Here is a 13,721-nt window from a genome sequence, read left to right as displayed (position 1 = left end):
ATCCTTTGTCATGTTGTATTAGGTTATGTAAGCAGTTATCGTCCAACATATCCCTGGCAGTATGACGATTGGACCTAACCTTTTTGCGCAAACATGTTGAAATACTATTCTAAATTTTATATAATTTTCGTTTTTTGCAAGAATATAGTACTTTATCAACTCTAGTGCATCTACTGTCGCAGCGGCGAATTTCAGACCTTATAACTTTGTCCACTGAACATACTTTTTTAATACCACAATATATAGTTTTTGTAAGAACATAGTACTTTATCAACTCTAGCGCATCTCCTGCCGTAACGGCGAATTTCAGACTTTATAACTTTGGCCACTGAACATACTTTTTTAATACCACAATATATAGTTGGAAATAATAGCTCATCTGCATCTTCATCCATGAGTATATCCAGCGGTCGTCTTCTTTCACCTATTACTATTTTCCATAAGAATATTATCCAAAAGTTTTTCTTGAAGATTACATTCATCAATTACATTCGTTTCGTTATTAGCTCCTGTTAAACATTGCTGATACTCTATATTTGCCAGAAATGGTACATCTTCAGATAATCCCATATTATTTAGCAAATTTTCTGCAATAGAAATTTCGTGTTTTTGATATAATTCTATATTTATTAAATAACGAATTACTTCGAAGATTTAAGCAGGTCGAATTGTTTCCGTCATAAAGCTATGATTATATTCTAATCGACATTTAAGGTGAACCTGAATTACCTTTGTTTGATTAAACTTTCTCGAGAGGATATTTACCACGCTTTCTATTTGTATTGAAAACAGCACCTCTTATACCATATTGACAAAAAAATACCTGTGGTAGGTTATGATTAAAATATTAAAAGCACTCCCCTGATTAGCAAACCACAAAACCTTACCCGAACATTGCGCATTTAATTGCTGATTTACATTCTCATTAGTGATAACATTTTTGGATGTCGTTTAGAAATTATGTTGCGCCTGAGTTCTGCAGGCCGAACAGTAGTATTCGACACCCTTGTAATGTTTGCAATGTTGTCCATTTCCTGTCCTCTTTGGCGATAGTTAGAATTTTCTCGTCTTTGTGAATGTTCCAATGTATTTCTAACTTCTTTGTATTCGCTGTATATAGGATTGTGGCTACGTGAAGAGTGCTCTAGAGATTGGATATTTAAAACCATTGATCACAACAGTGATCAAATTAAAAAACAAAAATCTTGAATTGCTTCAAGATTTATATTGGTACAATAAATATAATGTAATATAATTTATTGCAAAAATAAAAAAATTGGTTGTTTATAGAGGAACCAGTTACAAACCGATAATACATTTGGAATATAATTCATTATAAGAAAAATAATCAAAAATTGAATATCTGCAACAGATTCCAAAAAATTCGAAATAATAATATGTAGATACTAATTCCACGTAATTAAATAACAAGTAAGGGTCAATCATGGACCGATCCTCATAAATTTTTTTAGATAGATTTTGACTTGTATGGAACTTACTTATGTCGAATTTCATCTATATACTAGTATTTTTAAGCCAGTCCCCTTTTTCTAAAGGGGACCTTATATATGGGAAGGAACAATTATGCACCGATCCTCATAAAAATGTTGAATAGTGATTTTGCATCATAAGAAACTTACTTATGTCGAAATTCATCGCTATATTCGTATTTTAAAACAAGTTATGACTGTTAAAGCTGCAGGGCCACTTGTATGGGGGCTATCCGAAAACGTGGACCGATATTACCCATTTTCAATACCAAACAAACTTTGCCTATAACCGATGGTTAATTTTCAAGTTCGAATAATATATCCATAATGTTACAGCGAATAATACATTAATATTATTCGCTGTAACATAACTGCACAGTTTTGGTCCTTAAGATTAAGAACATTGAGCAGAAAGACTTACTTTATTGTGACTTTCAGCATGATAATGAACCAAAACTCTAGGCAATGTTTATCTAACAGTGGCTATCGAGCAATCGGTTCCAAATTCTTTGATTGTCCATAAAAATTTCCTAACACAAGTACCTTGGAGATGCTGTGACATTGAAACTCGCAGTTTTAGAAAACATTGCAGCTGGCGAATGTCTTAAAATCCGATTAGGATTCATTACGAAGTTTACTAGTAACTAATATATTCTTTAAAGGTGTTTGAAACTCAAAAGGGCCAAAGATTTTCATAAAAAATCAAAAAGTTGCTTATTTTTCGAACAGCTATTTATGGAGTTATTATTTTCTTCTAACTCACAGTGAAATGGAATTAAACTTTTGTTGTTGTTATTATATATACAAATTAATTATATTATACAAATCAATTATATAATTTGAATAAATCAATTTAAATAGAATATATAACACTTTGTATACAATGTCAAAAAAAGTTGCTTAGGTTTCGAACAATACTGTATATACCATCTATCACCACTGATGATGGGGGAGAGTTCTATAAATCGACTTTCGAACAATCGACTTTAACAATTATGGTATTTTCTAAGAAGTTGGTAACTCTAAAGGGTTTGTGTATTTACTACAAGAAAAATTTGAAAAGAAATCTGGTAATTCTAAAACGTAGACTAAAAATCATAAAATGTGGCAACGAGAACATTTACTTTAAGTTTTTCTCTGATAGCACTTCAAACAAAAAGTGTTTGTAGCAAACACGATATACTGAAAATACATTGCTGTTTGACAAACTAGAATTTCCCAGGTCGTCAAACATATGTATGGCGCAATTTACATGAAGACTTTTCAGACGTCTGTTTTTTCCAATTCTCTTTTGAGAATCTTCAAAAAAATCATGAACATTTATACGGCGATTTTTTACATGCAACTATGCATGTCTTTTTTTGATGTTTAATTGTATAATCCTTTTTAATTACTTATTTGTAGTAAAAATAAAATGAAATTTTTAACATAAAAACCATTTAATTTGATTTAAAAAAATTAATTACACGCTATAGTATTTTTTTAATGCAAATTTTAATGTTTTCATGTAAAAAAAGACATAATTATTTATTTTACATGAGCATAATGTCAACAGTACGAATCAGTTTAAAGAGGAATGTCAAAAACAATCATGAAAATCCCAAATCATGTTTGTTTTCTTACCCCCCATTCTCCTCTTCCCCGCTCACCACCAATCACCGACAAACATGAAAACAGACGTCTGGGCAAATGTGAAAAAAATCATCGTGTAAATTGGGTGTATTTCAATTAAGACATCAAACAGAATCTGTTTGAAAGAAAAATTCTGCAATTTGTTGCGCGTAGTTGCTCAGATGTTAAATAATTAATTATTTGTCTCTGGCAACACTACAGTTGTCAAAGTGAGCAGACAACAAAAAGTAAACAAACAGTTTATAAACAACACGTGAAATATTTGAGAATTATTATTACAAATTTAATAAAATACATTAATAAATATTAGTTTAATATAATACAAAATGACTGAGTGTATAGTGTGCAAACAAATAACTAATAAATACAAATGTCCAAAATGTTGTGAACCCTAGTAAGTGTAACAAGCATTTTTAAAACATTTAGATTTCTAAATTAAGATATTTTCTCCTCAAAAGTTGTTCCCTAGTTTGCTATAAACAACACAAAGAATCGCCACAATGTTTGGATAAACTAAATGGGAAAATAAATGCTGCAGAAGTCAAAGAATGCTCCAATGAGATTAATGAACCTACAGTCTATGAGTCATTTAAAACGGAGGACACTGTGCCACAGGAAAAACTAATAGAACTAGGTATGTTTTATATACAACAAAAAAGTGCATTCTTATTTTGCTACACTGGTTGCCGGCCAATCTTTTGGCTAATAATTTGGCGGCAAGAGTTTCAGATGAATTACTGACTGCTTAACAATTTAAAACTTGTATCACTTACCTATATTTCTGAGAAGTTTTGAAATGATCAGAAGAAGCAAAACTTTCGTAAACCATGTAAACATTGTAATCAAACTACAGGCCGCAATGTCTGAACATGGTCTTTTACATGGTCCCAGGGACGAACCCTATTGAAAATGGTTAAGATCGGTCCATTACTTCATCTAGCCCCCATACAACTGTATCCCAAATAGGGCTTGTAAACATTGTAATCAAACTACAGATCACAATTTTGGAGATAATTCAATAAAATTTGGCACATGATCTTCTATTATACCGTAGACGTAGCCTATTGAAAATGATTGACATCGGTCCATTATTTCACCTAGCCCCCATACAACTGAAATCCCCGAATAGAGCTAGTAAACCTTGTAATTAAACTACAGGTCGCAATTTTGGAGATAATTCAATGAAATTTGGCACATGACGAAATATATGGTACTGTAGACGAAGCCCATTGATAATAGTTAACATCAGCCCATTATTTCACCTAGGACACATAGAACTGAACCCTCCAAATAGGTCTTTTGAGTTCATAATTATGTTTAATATACTCGTACCTCGACAAAAAGCTGCAAAACCAAGTTCTATACTAGTCTTTATGACCCCGATGAACTTTATAATTATAGGGCCTCATTTGACCCTAGCCCCTCTAAAAAGCCCCCCATCAAAATTTGTCTTAAATATCCACAGTTTTATTAAACAGTAAATGACTTTAGGATATCTGAGCATAATAAAGCATTCAACTTAAATGCTTTATTATGAAAACTAAATCACATTTTATTCGTTTACAGGTGTAGGGTATTATATGGTCTGCCTCGCCCGACTATAACTTCTTACTTGTTTTTAATTGTAGTCTATATATCTCTTCGTGAACAAGTTTGAAAAAAGCTACCTTGAACAAAATTACGTTTTTTTTCGTAATTCTTAAGTGCGTTTCTCGAAAACTACAAAAGATAATTTGATGAAATTTGTTACAGGTTAATTTTTTTCTGCCAGGGATCAAGTATGTTAAAAATCATAAAAATTGATTAAATTGATTCGGGTTGGTGGTTTTTTATTATCATATTGCCTTCATAAAGGAAGTTAGAGCACCGATCTTAATAAAATCAAACGTATTACTAGGTCTCCACCAGAAATAAGTTTTAGTGTTTTAATGGTCTCCACCAGTATATATTAGAGTTTTAATAGTCTCCTCCAGGTTATATCGTGAGTATTTTATGTTCTCCCCAAGTTAAAAACATATTCTCACTCTGAGATAAAACGAAAGCACCCGATTAATAAAAAAAACTCATTACGAACAGTTATTCGAAGTAATGTATTAAATACCCAGCAAAAAAAGTGATAAAAAAGAAGTAGAATTTTCACCACAAATAACATACATGAAGAACTTCCAATTTTGGTAAAAACCTATGAATTTTACATTAGCGTGTCATTGGAGGGATGTTGTTCAGTTTTGACAACTATGAACTATATCTAATATTATTTATAGATGCAATAAAAATCCGATATTTGGATGTCAAAAATAAACCGATATCGTTCAATGACATGCTTATGTTAATTTCATTGGTTTTTCACCAAAGTTTATAGTTTTGTGACAGCTCTAAGCTGGCAAAAACGCGAGCTACATAAAAGGGGAAATTGCCTCTATTGTCCGTATTGTTGGTCATAGTTCCCATATAACTCCCACTTCGAAAATCACTTAAACGCACATATTTCGTTGAATTATAAAGTTATTGGGCTAAAATTTGACATAAAAATGTTTCGGGTATAAATAAACTATTCCACAAATTTTTTCCCGATCGGTCCGTTATTTGTCAAAGCTGCCATATAAGATCAAATTGCGAAAATTTCCAAAACGAACATATTTCATTGATAAATAAAGGTATTTTGATCAAACAAAAACGTTTTATCCATATGGGCAATTCCATGCAGTTGTATGTGACTTTCGCACGCCTTCAGAGTGGTATAGATTTTGAAAAATTAAAAGTACTTGGTAAACAATTTTATCATTCTGTTCCACTTAAAGAATACTATATTTGCAAAAGGAATCATTCCATTCGGAACCTTGTTTTCCAAAATATGGATAAAAATATGCCGATTTTTCTCCTGGAACTAGGGTCAAATGAGCTCCAATCGTTATGAAAATCGGCATAAAGGTTTAGGTTCATTTTAGATCTGCCGATTTTTGAAGCGAATTATGAGCTAAATAGTTATATTTTCCGGTCCGTTTACATGTCTGCGAGGTGTAAAAATAGACCGATTTCACAAAAGATCATCTACCAAATTTTGTTGAATTATCTTTAAAAATGCAGAAGTTATAAGAGTTTTATTTTTTCAGTCGTGGTTTACCTTTTCATGGAAATGCCCATATCAGAATCACGACAGAAATATGTTTTGTATCTAATCTTTTTTTGTCTAATCTTTTTTAGGCTCAAGTGATGACCTTAAGAATCTTCTTTATAATCCTCACTTAAGGAATTTATTAAAGGAAATCGATACAGCACCAAATGCTTGGAAAGCCATTCGAGCGGCGATGCATGAACCACTATTTTTGGAATTTGCAGATGAATGTTTGAAAATAATAGAACCAGACACAGGGAAAGATGATGTGTAATCTATAACAAATAATACAAGACTGATCAATTGTGTTGAATAGTGTACTCTAAAATATAAGAATAACAATTACAAAATGTAAGAAAATATATATAATTTTATAAATACCATTTAAATCTTTATTATGTTATTAGTTTGTATGTGCTTCAATGCTGCGAGTAAGAAATATTTTTATTTGTGCTTGATTACATTATTATTTAAATACTTAAAAACTAAAAGCACCGAAATTAATGTTACAACGTTATAACATCAGTGTGAAAATTGTTTAAAAAAGTAAATCACTAGGTGCTTCACATTCAAAAAATTCACTGCATAAACTATAATAACGTTTGCGTAACAAATGGGCTGATGTCTTAGGTTGGCGATTGCGGGTAAATATACCTTTCTTATTGCCACCCACACGAGTAATAGCTGTAAGAAAATCATTTATTAAAAAAGTCAATATTAGTTATGTTTAATTTACTAATATGTTACACACTTTGTTCTGTTTTAAAATCTGCAAAATTCCATACAAATTCACCAATAAACCATTTTTGTTCACGCAATTCATCGAAAGCCTTAAAATGTTTGCCCAACAACATCATCTGATAATCTTCAGACCAAAGATATTCTGGTAACTATAAAAGAAAATGATATTTTTAATAATATATTCAATTTTAGCAGTTAAGTATTTATTGATTACCGCATGTAAACCTTCCATTGTATCGGCTCCATATTCCGACATTATAATAGGTCGATTATATTTCAGCCACCAATTGGTAGCCTCATCTTTAACAGCTTTTGTTATCATATCCAAGTGTCCGGGGTTACGATACCAGGCATTGTAACGATTAAAACTAATAATATCCAAAAATTGGGCCTTCAATTACGAAAATAATTGTGTTTATTATAAAGTGTGAATATATTTGTTTTTTCTTGGAGTAATGTTACCAATTTATCTTTGTCTATTTCTACATTTAAGGAAGCAGTCAAAGGTCTTGTTTTATCCAGAGTCTTCGCATATCGTACAATTTCTCTAAAATTAAAAGAAAGTTATTAAAGGCTTTTTATAGAGTTTATTCTCGGAAAATATATATTTTAAAATACTACTTTATAGTATTTGCACCAGAAGAAAGTAGTCTAAACTTAACTATTGACTAGTCAAACGTCTAAATTTGTCTAGTCTTTTGATTACATAGAGAGTTAGTACCTATAGCCTCATCATACAAGTCATCAATATATTTGACTTAGAACCACAAAAGCATATTATTAGATTCTAAAAAGATTTTATCATGACCATTGGTCCACTGAAACCGGAATCGGATCTAGACGGATACAGCAGGGAAGCTATTTTTTCTCTATTGATATATATTATTTGACACTAAAAATGGTCAATGTCAATTTCTTCTTATTTTTACTGTTTATATTCTCTTAAGTTAAGATTCAAAACTAAAAAATCAAATAAAATATAAAGAAAGAGAAGATACAACTGAAAAAAGTTACAATTATCAACTTACAAATCAACAGTGTCACTATTCACTTCATTTACTAAGGAAGTAAGGATGGAACTCGACATCTCAGTCGAATGTCAAGATAACAAGTGACGTGGATCACTTGCACAAGGAAACCAGGGCGCGGTCTGTCAAGCAACATTAAGTATTGCTGGTGGCATGTCATCCCATCATAATCATCAAATTTTGATGGAAAATGATCCCCCTAGACACATTCGGTCAGACTCTCGGCGTTATATTACAGACATCCATGACGTCATCCCATGTGACATCGACAGATTGTCGATAATAAACGCGCAGAAAGCATTTCACCAAACGGCGGTTATAGAAGCCAATAACAGCTACAGGTGCAATAAGGACTGAAACCATCATCCACCCACGATTTCGTATAGTGATAGGCAATTACCCAGGCAAACTCGTTCCACACTAGCGCAGTAAAGAGCCGGTTGGAGCAGTATTCTCAATTGCTATCAAGAACGAATTGTTCCAGGCACCCTTGACCGATGCCCTGCCTGTCTACAAAGACACAGTGACTCATGACACAGTTCACCTATTTAATTGTGCCCATAGGCCCACTAACTTAACTCCCATTGACCGATGCCCTGCCTGTCTACAAAGACACAGTGACTCATGACACAGTTCACCTATTTAATTGTGCCCATAGGCCCACTAACTTAACTCCCATAGACCTATGGCTAAGATCGACTGAGGTCGAACTCAGTTGCAGAAATAACTTATTAGCCCGACAAAACCTAGATGAGCCCTACAATTCCGTCATGGGCCCTATTTCCCAACAATTTCATCCAGAGATTCTGTACTCTATGACAGTGGCTTACTAAACACTCCCGCTAAAATCCTTGGCAGAATCTATTGCTTTCATAACCGTTTATCCAGTCCTATATCTTAATCAGGATTGCGCTTACATAAGGTCTGGTTCTAAGGCCTTTGATATTTTCAATCCATTTTACTATTTAACGACTGGTTGATGACGTCACAGCGTCTCTTAAAGATAATTGAACCAAACTACTTTTAAAGGAACTATTCCGATATCATCTTGATGATTACACAATTCAGAATAAATCTAATCAATCATATAGTTAATAAAAAGTTTAATACAGAAGGACCTAATTCAAAACATAGGGTTGCTTTCCAAAATTAGCTTTTAATTTAATAAATTGGTTTTGAATTAAGATTCCGCCTGACTGTTAGTACTTCTATCTATACAAATTCTCATAGATACATAATAAATTCATTCTGAATGCTTTTACCTGAAATATGGCTCCGATTGATTTTTTGATGTTCTGGGTTCATTTGCTATAGACCACATTATAACGCTGGCATGATTACGATCACGATGTATTAACTGTTCCAAGGCAGATTTATGATTGTACATCAGTTCGGAACCGAAAAAACTAAAATTAAGTGAAAACATAAATATAAATCTGAAGTTCAATATCATTTAAACATACTCAGTATTAACACTGGAACACTCATCAATAATCATAATGCCATTTTCATCTGCAAATTGCATAGATTCTTCCGAATAGGGATAATGTGAGGTGCGATAAGCATTGGCGCCAATCCATTTTATCAGATTAAAATCTCTTGTAAGTAAAGCAAAATCTAAACCTTTACCGCGTAACTAAATTGAACCATAAATATTAAGAAATCTTTATATTTATAAAAAAATAAAAACCCCAAAAACTTACATCCGAATCTTCATGCCTGCCAAAACCATGTAAATACACTTCTTGGCCATTTATGCGTAAGTTCATATTATCCCAATCCAACTTACGTATACCGACTTTCATGCGATAAACATCTATAAGAGAATTATCCACAGTTGAATGTAAATAAACCTCCAAAGTATACAAATAACCATAATCGGGATGCATAAGAAATGGCCACCACAGATTAACATCTTCTATAACCAGTGTACCATTGAAAGGCATTTCTTTGCAATTCTGCTTAACCACTATTTCACCTTCCCTGTCGCGTAATTGTAAATGTAAATAGTATAGACTTGCATCAGTTATTGGATCTTCATTAATTTCATTGCTTTCATAACCGCTTATAGCAATTGTATAATTGACAAGACCCACAAATAATTCCATTTCATAAATATCGGGTTCTGTTAACTTGACATCTGTCGTTAGCATTATATCTTGTATAAAGACTTTGGGAGTCGTATACAAAACAACCGAACGATGTATACCAGCATAGTTAAAGAAATCGAATGTGTAGATCTGAAAAGTTCTATTACCAGAATCGGTTAATGCTTTTACTACATCTCCTTGTGGTATGGTCGAACGTGTTAGGGTATTATTGCACAAAACTGTTAAACGATTCTCGGCGCCATATTTTAGATGTTGACTTATTTCCACCTCAAAAGGTAAATGGCCAATGGAGTGGCGTACGATTTCAATGCCGTTCAACCACTAAGGAATGAAAATCAAGTTTTTACAAGATAGATACTCAAGTTACCTACTTTACTGCTTTAAAAATAGTTTAATATTTTAAAATCAAATCTTACCACTGTGGCCGAATAATGCACACTGCCAAATCTCAACCAAACGCGCTTATCCAATGACCAATCGTGTGAGACAAAAAACTTTCGTTCATACCAAACTCCTCCAACATGATCTCTTAAAGTATCATCAGTTGTCAAATCATTATAGCTGGCAGGTACTGGCATAGCAATAGTTGGAGCAATCTAAAGAGAAATAAACTATTATATTTAATACTTTGTTCTATTAAAATAAAGCAAACAATTTAAACACCCTGTATCTTATTACATTGTAATTTCAATTTGTAATATATGTTTTATTACAAGTATTTTTAAAGAGTAGTAATGTAGAATACTACTGAAATATTCATTTGTAGATCACGTTACAAAAGTTAATGTTTTATAAACAGAATCCATGATAAAGAACTTGTAATAGTTGAAGAGCAAAAATGCTGCATAACTCGTTTGCATCGTGCGTAACGTCATTTATGGAATGCTCCAATTAATGTTGTAAGCTTAAATAGTCATTAGCTAAAGTGGTATTCCGCCCCTACAGCAATGACAATAGGTTGTTGTTGTTAATTATTATAAAAATCGAGTGATTGCAGTAAATCCTATCATGAAATGAAACTGTCATCTTGATATTATAGCATCTTTTTTTCTAAACAACAATCTGATATACCGACGGATGTAGTAATCGGCGCCTAAAAACATCTTCAAAAAACCACTCTCTTAATATGGAACGTAATGCAAAATTAGACTATTTCCTGAGTATGAAGACAACATCAAGGTTAACCGAAGAATGCCGGTTATGAGATTGCGAGACATTCTAGTATAACGCTAATATGGTTGTTTCCTGGACATAGTAATTATAGGGAACTTACCAGGAATGGAGCTATGAGAGGGGAAGATGAAATCGACAAATTTACTGGTATCTCACTCTCTTAGACTGATCTATATAAAATGGCTCAAGTCGATGGTTCAGTGAAACCAACTGTCTCAATTCGTGGTCTATTTGGCCTCTCAGGTCAAGCTTTATAGTAAGATTTTGCAGGGAACCGATAAGAATGGTGGTATGAGGCATAACAGGACTATTGGACTATTATTGGCAATCACGCCAGGTGAATGGGTCTCGAATAATACGACGTATCACAACGGGACCGCAACTAGATGGACCCATGCCACTCTTGATTGATAGAGTGGTTAACCTTTTCACCTTAAGCTAATGAAGACGCATGCTTTTAGTAACGTCAAAGCGATACCTAGGAGACTTCGATTATATCGTTGTTTGTAATCTATTTACAGTTCATAATGATATTTGACACACATTAAATATTGGCCCCTCGACAAAACCAATTGATTTCGATTGATATAGGTCCACTATTTTATATTAGCATCGCGACGATTATTCCGCATTTATATGAAAATAATATTTGAAAATAGCGCCGTTATAAAGTTTTTGGCTTGAAAGCCAACAGAGCACTAACACATTCTATATAAAAGTTGTTTTTAATGTTTTAAAAACTATAATTATACCCTTCACCACTTTAGTGGGGAGCTGATGTTTGTAACATACAAAAATATTCGTCCTATACCCACCTTAAAGTATACCAATTGGCTTAGAATCATTTTCTGAGTTGATTAAGCTATGTCCGTCCGTCTGGCTGTCCAAGTAAACCTTGTGCGCAAGGTACAGGCCGCAATTTTCAAGATAATTGGATGAAATTTGGCACAAGGACGAAGCCTATTGAAAATGGTTAAAATCGGTCCATTATTTCGACTAGCCCCCATACAACCGTACCCCCAAATAGGGCCTTTTGGCTTATAATTAATATAAATGATATATTATGTTAACAAAAGTCGACAAAACTTAGTTTTATAGAACTTCAAATGACACTACCGATTTTTGTAATGATCGGGCTTCATTTGACCCTATCCCCCATACTAACTCCCCTTCAGAAAATGACTTAAAGGTCAAAATTCACTTACAAACACTAATAACACTTTTTTAAATTCTACATAAATAATATTGAAGAAGACTTAACTCCCCCTACCAACATTATTAAGGATAGGACCATATTTTGCCCTACTCCCCTTTAAGCCCTCTTAAAAAAATCTCTTTTTGCCAAAAAAAGTAAAAATAATCCGAAATAAAGTTAAAAAACAAACCAAATGCTTTATTTTTTTAAATAATCCCCATTTTTAACATACATACTGACTGGTGTAGGGTATCATATGGTCGGCTACGCCCGACTATACATTCATACTTGTTTATATTAGCATCGCTATGATTATTCCGCATTTATATGAAAATAATATTTGAAAATAGTGCCGTTATAAAGTTTTTGACTAAAAATCTTACAAACATTAACACAAAATCCATCAATCGATTACATCTTTCAAAAATTATTTGTTTTTTCAAATTCTAAAAACTTACAAACATTCAGATAAAATTCATAAACCGTTTACTTCTTTCAAAAATGACTTTATTTCAAATTCTATAACTCATCTGAGAGCTAATAGAGAACTAACACTTTCTATATAAAAGTTGTTTAAAATATTTCAAACATCATCTGTAGTTTAAAAACTTTGATTTTTAGCATAAACTCACTTTATCCAAATCAGTTTTATACCAATCCTCAGTTGTCGAAGAACCATTTGCTTTAGATTTCAAAAATCGCCACATTCCATCTAGCGAACGAACTTCACGGGATTCTGATTCAAAGGGATAAAGTAAGCCCTTGGTCTTAACCGGGTCATTCTTGTTATTGTTTATTTTAACCGACAAGATGCTGATACATAGTGTGTACGATAATAAAAACAACTTGAACCACATTACTTCACTTAAAATCTTTTATTTATGTTTATGTTTATTTTTACTTAATTTAAATGTTTATTTTATATATTTGCGCGAAATTTTTGTTAAACTTCATACTAGCTCGGCTTTTGTTAAACTAAATGAGTATATGAGAAAATATTTTTTGGTAAACTCTGTGAATCACACACTTTATCTCTCTGCTTGTTTTCATGTATATATTGGAACATACAATACTCCCACATATAGCAAGGCATTGATGGTTACAAACTACCGAACATCTGGTAATTGTTTGATAATGCATACATATGGAAACTTTTCCCATACCGTTACCACTTCGAGTTTACAAAAAGTTCTTAAACTCTTTGTCAGAGTGATAACAGTTTATATCAGAGATGTC

General features: G+C 32.6%; 2 protein-coding genes across 2 annotated transcripts; one reads left to right on the top strand and one right to left on the bottom strand.

Moving 5' to 3' along the window:
• Positions 1-3,248: 3,248 nt before the first annotated feature.
• LOC111679350 (zinc finger HIT domain-containing protein 3) lies at positions 3,249-6,620 on the top strand. The gene is made up of 3 exons (XM_023440905.2): positions 3,249-3,516; positions 3,581-3,756; positions 6,327-6,620. Exons 1-3 carry the CDS (start codon positions 3,449-3,451, stop codon positions 6,509-6,511), a joined length of 429 nt encoding a protein of 142 aa, XP_023296673.2. The 5' UTR covers positions 3,249-3,448; the 3' UTR covers positions 6,512-6,620.
• LOC111679349 (beta-glucuronidase-like) lies at positions 6,602-13,456 on the bottom strand. The gene is made up of 9 exons (XM_023440904.2): positions 13,118-13,456; positions 10,534-10,713; positions 9,710-10,438; positions 9,470-9,642; positions 9,269-9,412; positions 7,441-7,525; positions 7,193-7,369; positions 6,989-7,127; positions 6,602-6,921 (listed from the first exon to the last, which is right to left on the bottom strand). The coding sequence occupies exons 1-9, from the start codon at positions 13,340-13,342 to the stop codon at positions 6,776-6,778; spliced, it is 1,998 nt and encodes a 665-aa protein (XP_023296672.2). The 5' UTR covers positions 13,343-13,456; the 3' UTR covers positions 6,602-6,775.
• Between the last annotated feature and the right edge of the window lie 265 nt (positions 13,457-13,721).

The sequence above is a fragment of the Lucilia cuprina genome, chromosome 6 (genome assembly GCF_022045245.1).
Source record: "Lucilia cuprina isolate Lc7/37 chromosome 6, ASM2204524v1, whole genome shotgun sequence".
Lineage (NCBI taxonomy): Eukaryota > Metazoa > Arthropoda > Insecta > Diptera > Calliphoridae > Lucilia > Lucilia cuprina.
The sequence above is the reverse complement of the archived record's forward strand: the minus strand, read 5'-3'. Positions and strand labels throughout refer to the sequence as shown.

Bases quoted from the DNA above. Each gene is read 5' to 3' on its own strand.
- LOC111679350 (XM_023440905.2), top strand. From the start codon at position 3,449: ATGACTGAGTGTATAGTGTGCAAACAAATAACTAATAAATACAAATGT. The intron at 3,517-3,580 runs GTAAGTGTAACA...TCTCCTCAAAAG, and splicing joins CCAAAATGTTGTGAACCCTA to TTGTTCCCTAGTTTGCTATA. The intron at 3,757-6,326 runs GTATGTTTTATA...AATCTTTTTTAG, and splicing joins GGAAAAACTAATAGAACTAG to GCTCAAGTGATGACCTTAAG.
- LOC111679349 (XM_023440904.2), bottom strand. From the start codon at position 13,342: ATGTGGTTCAAGTTGTTTTTATTATCGTACACACTATGTATCAGCATC. The intron at 9,413-9,469 runs GTATGTTTAAAT...ACTTAATTTTAG, and splicing joins TGTTCCAGTGTTAATACTGA to TTTTTTCGGTTCCGAACTGA. The intron at 6,922-6,988 runs GTGTGTAACATA...ATTTTCTTACAG, and splicing joins AGATTTTAAAACAGAACAAA to CTATTACTCGTGTGGGTGGC.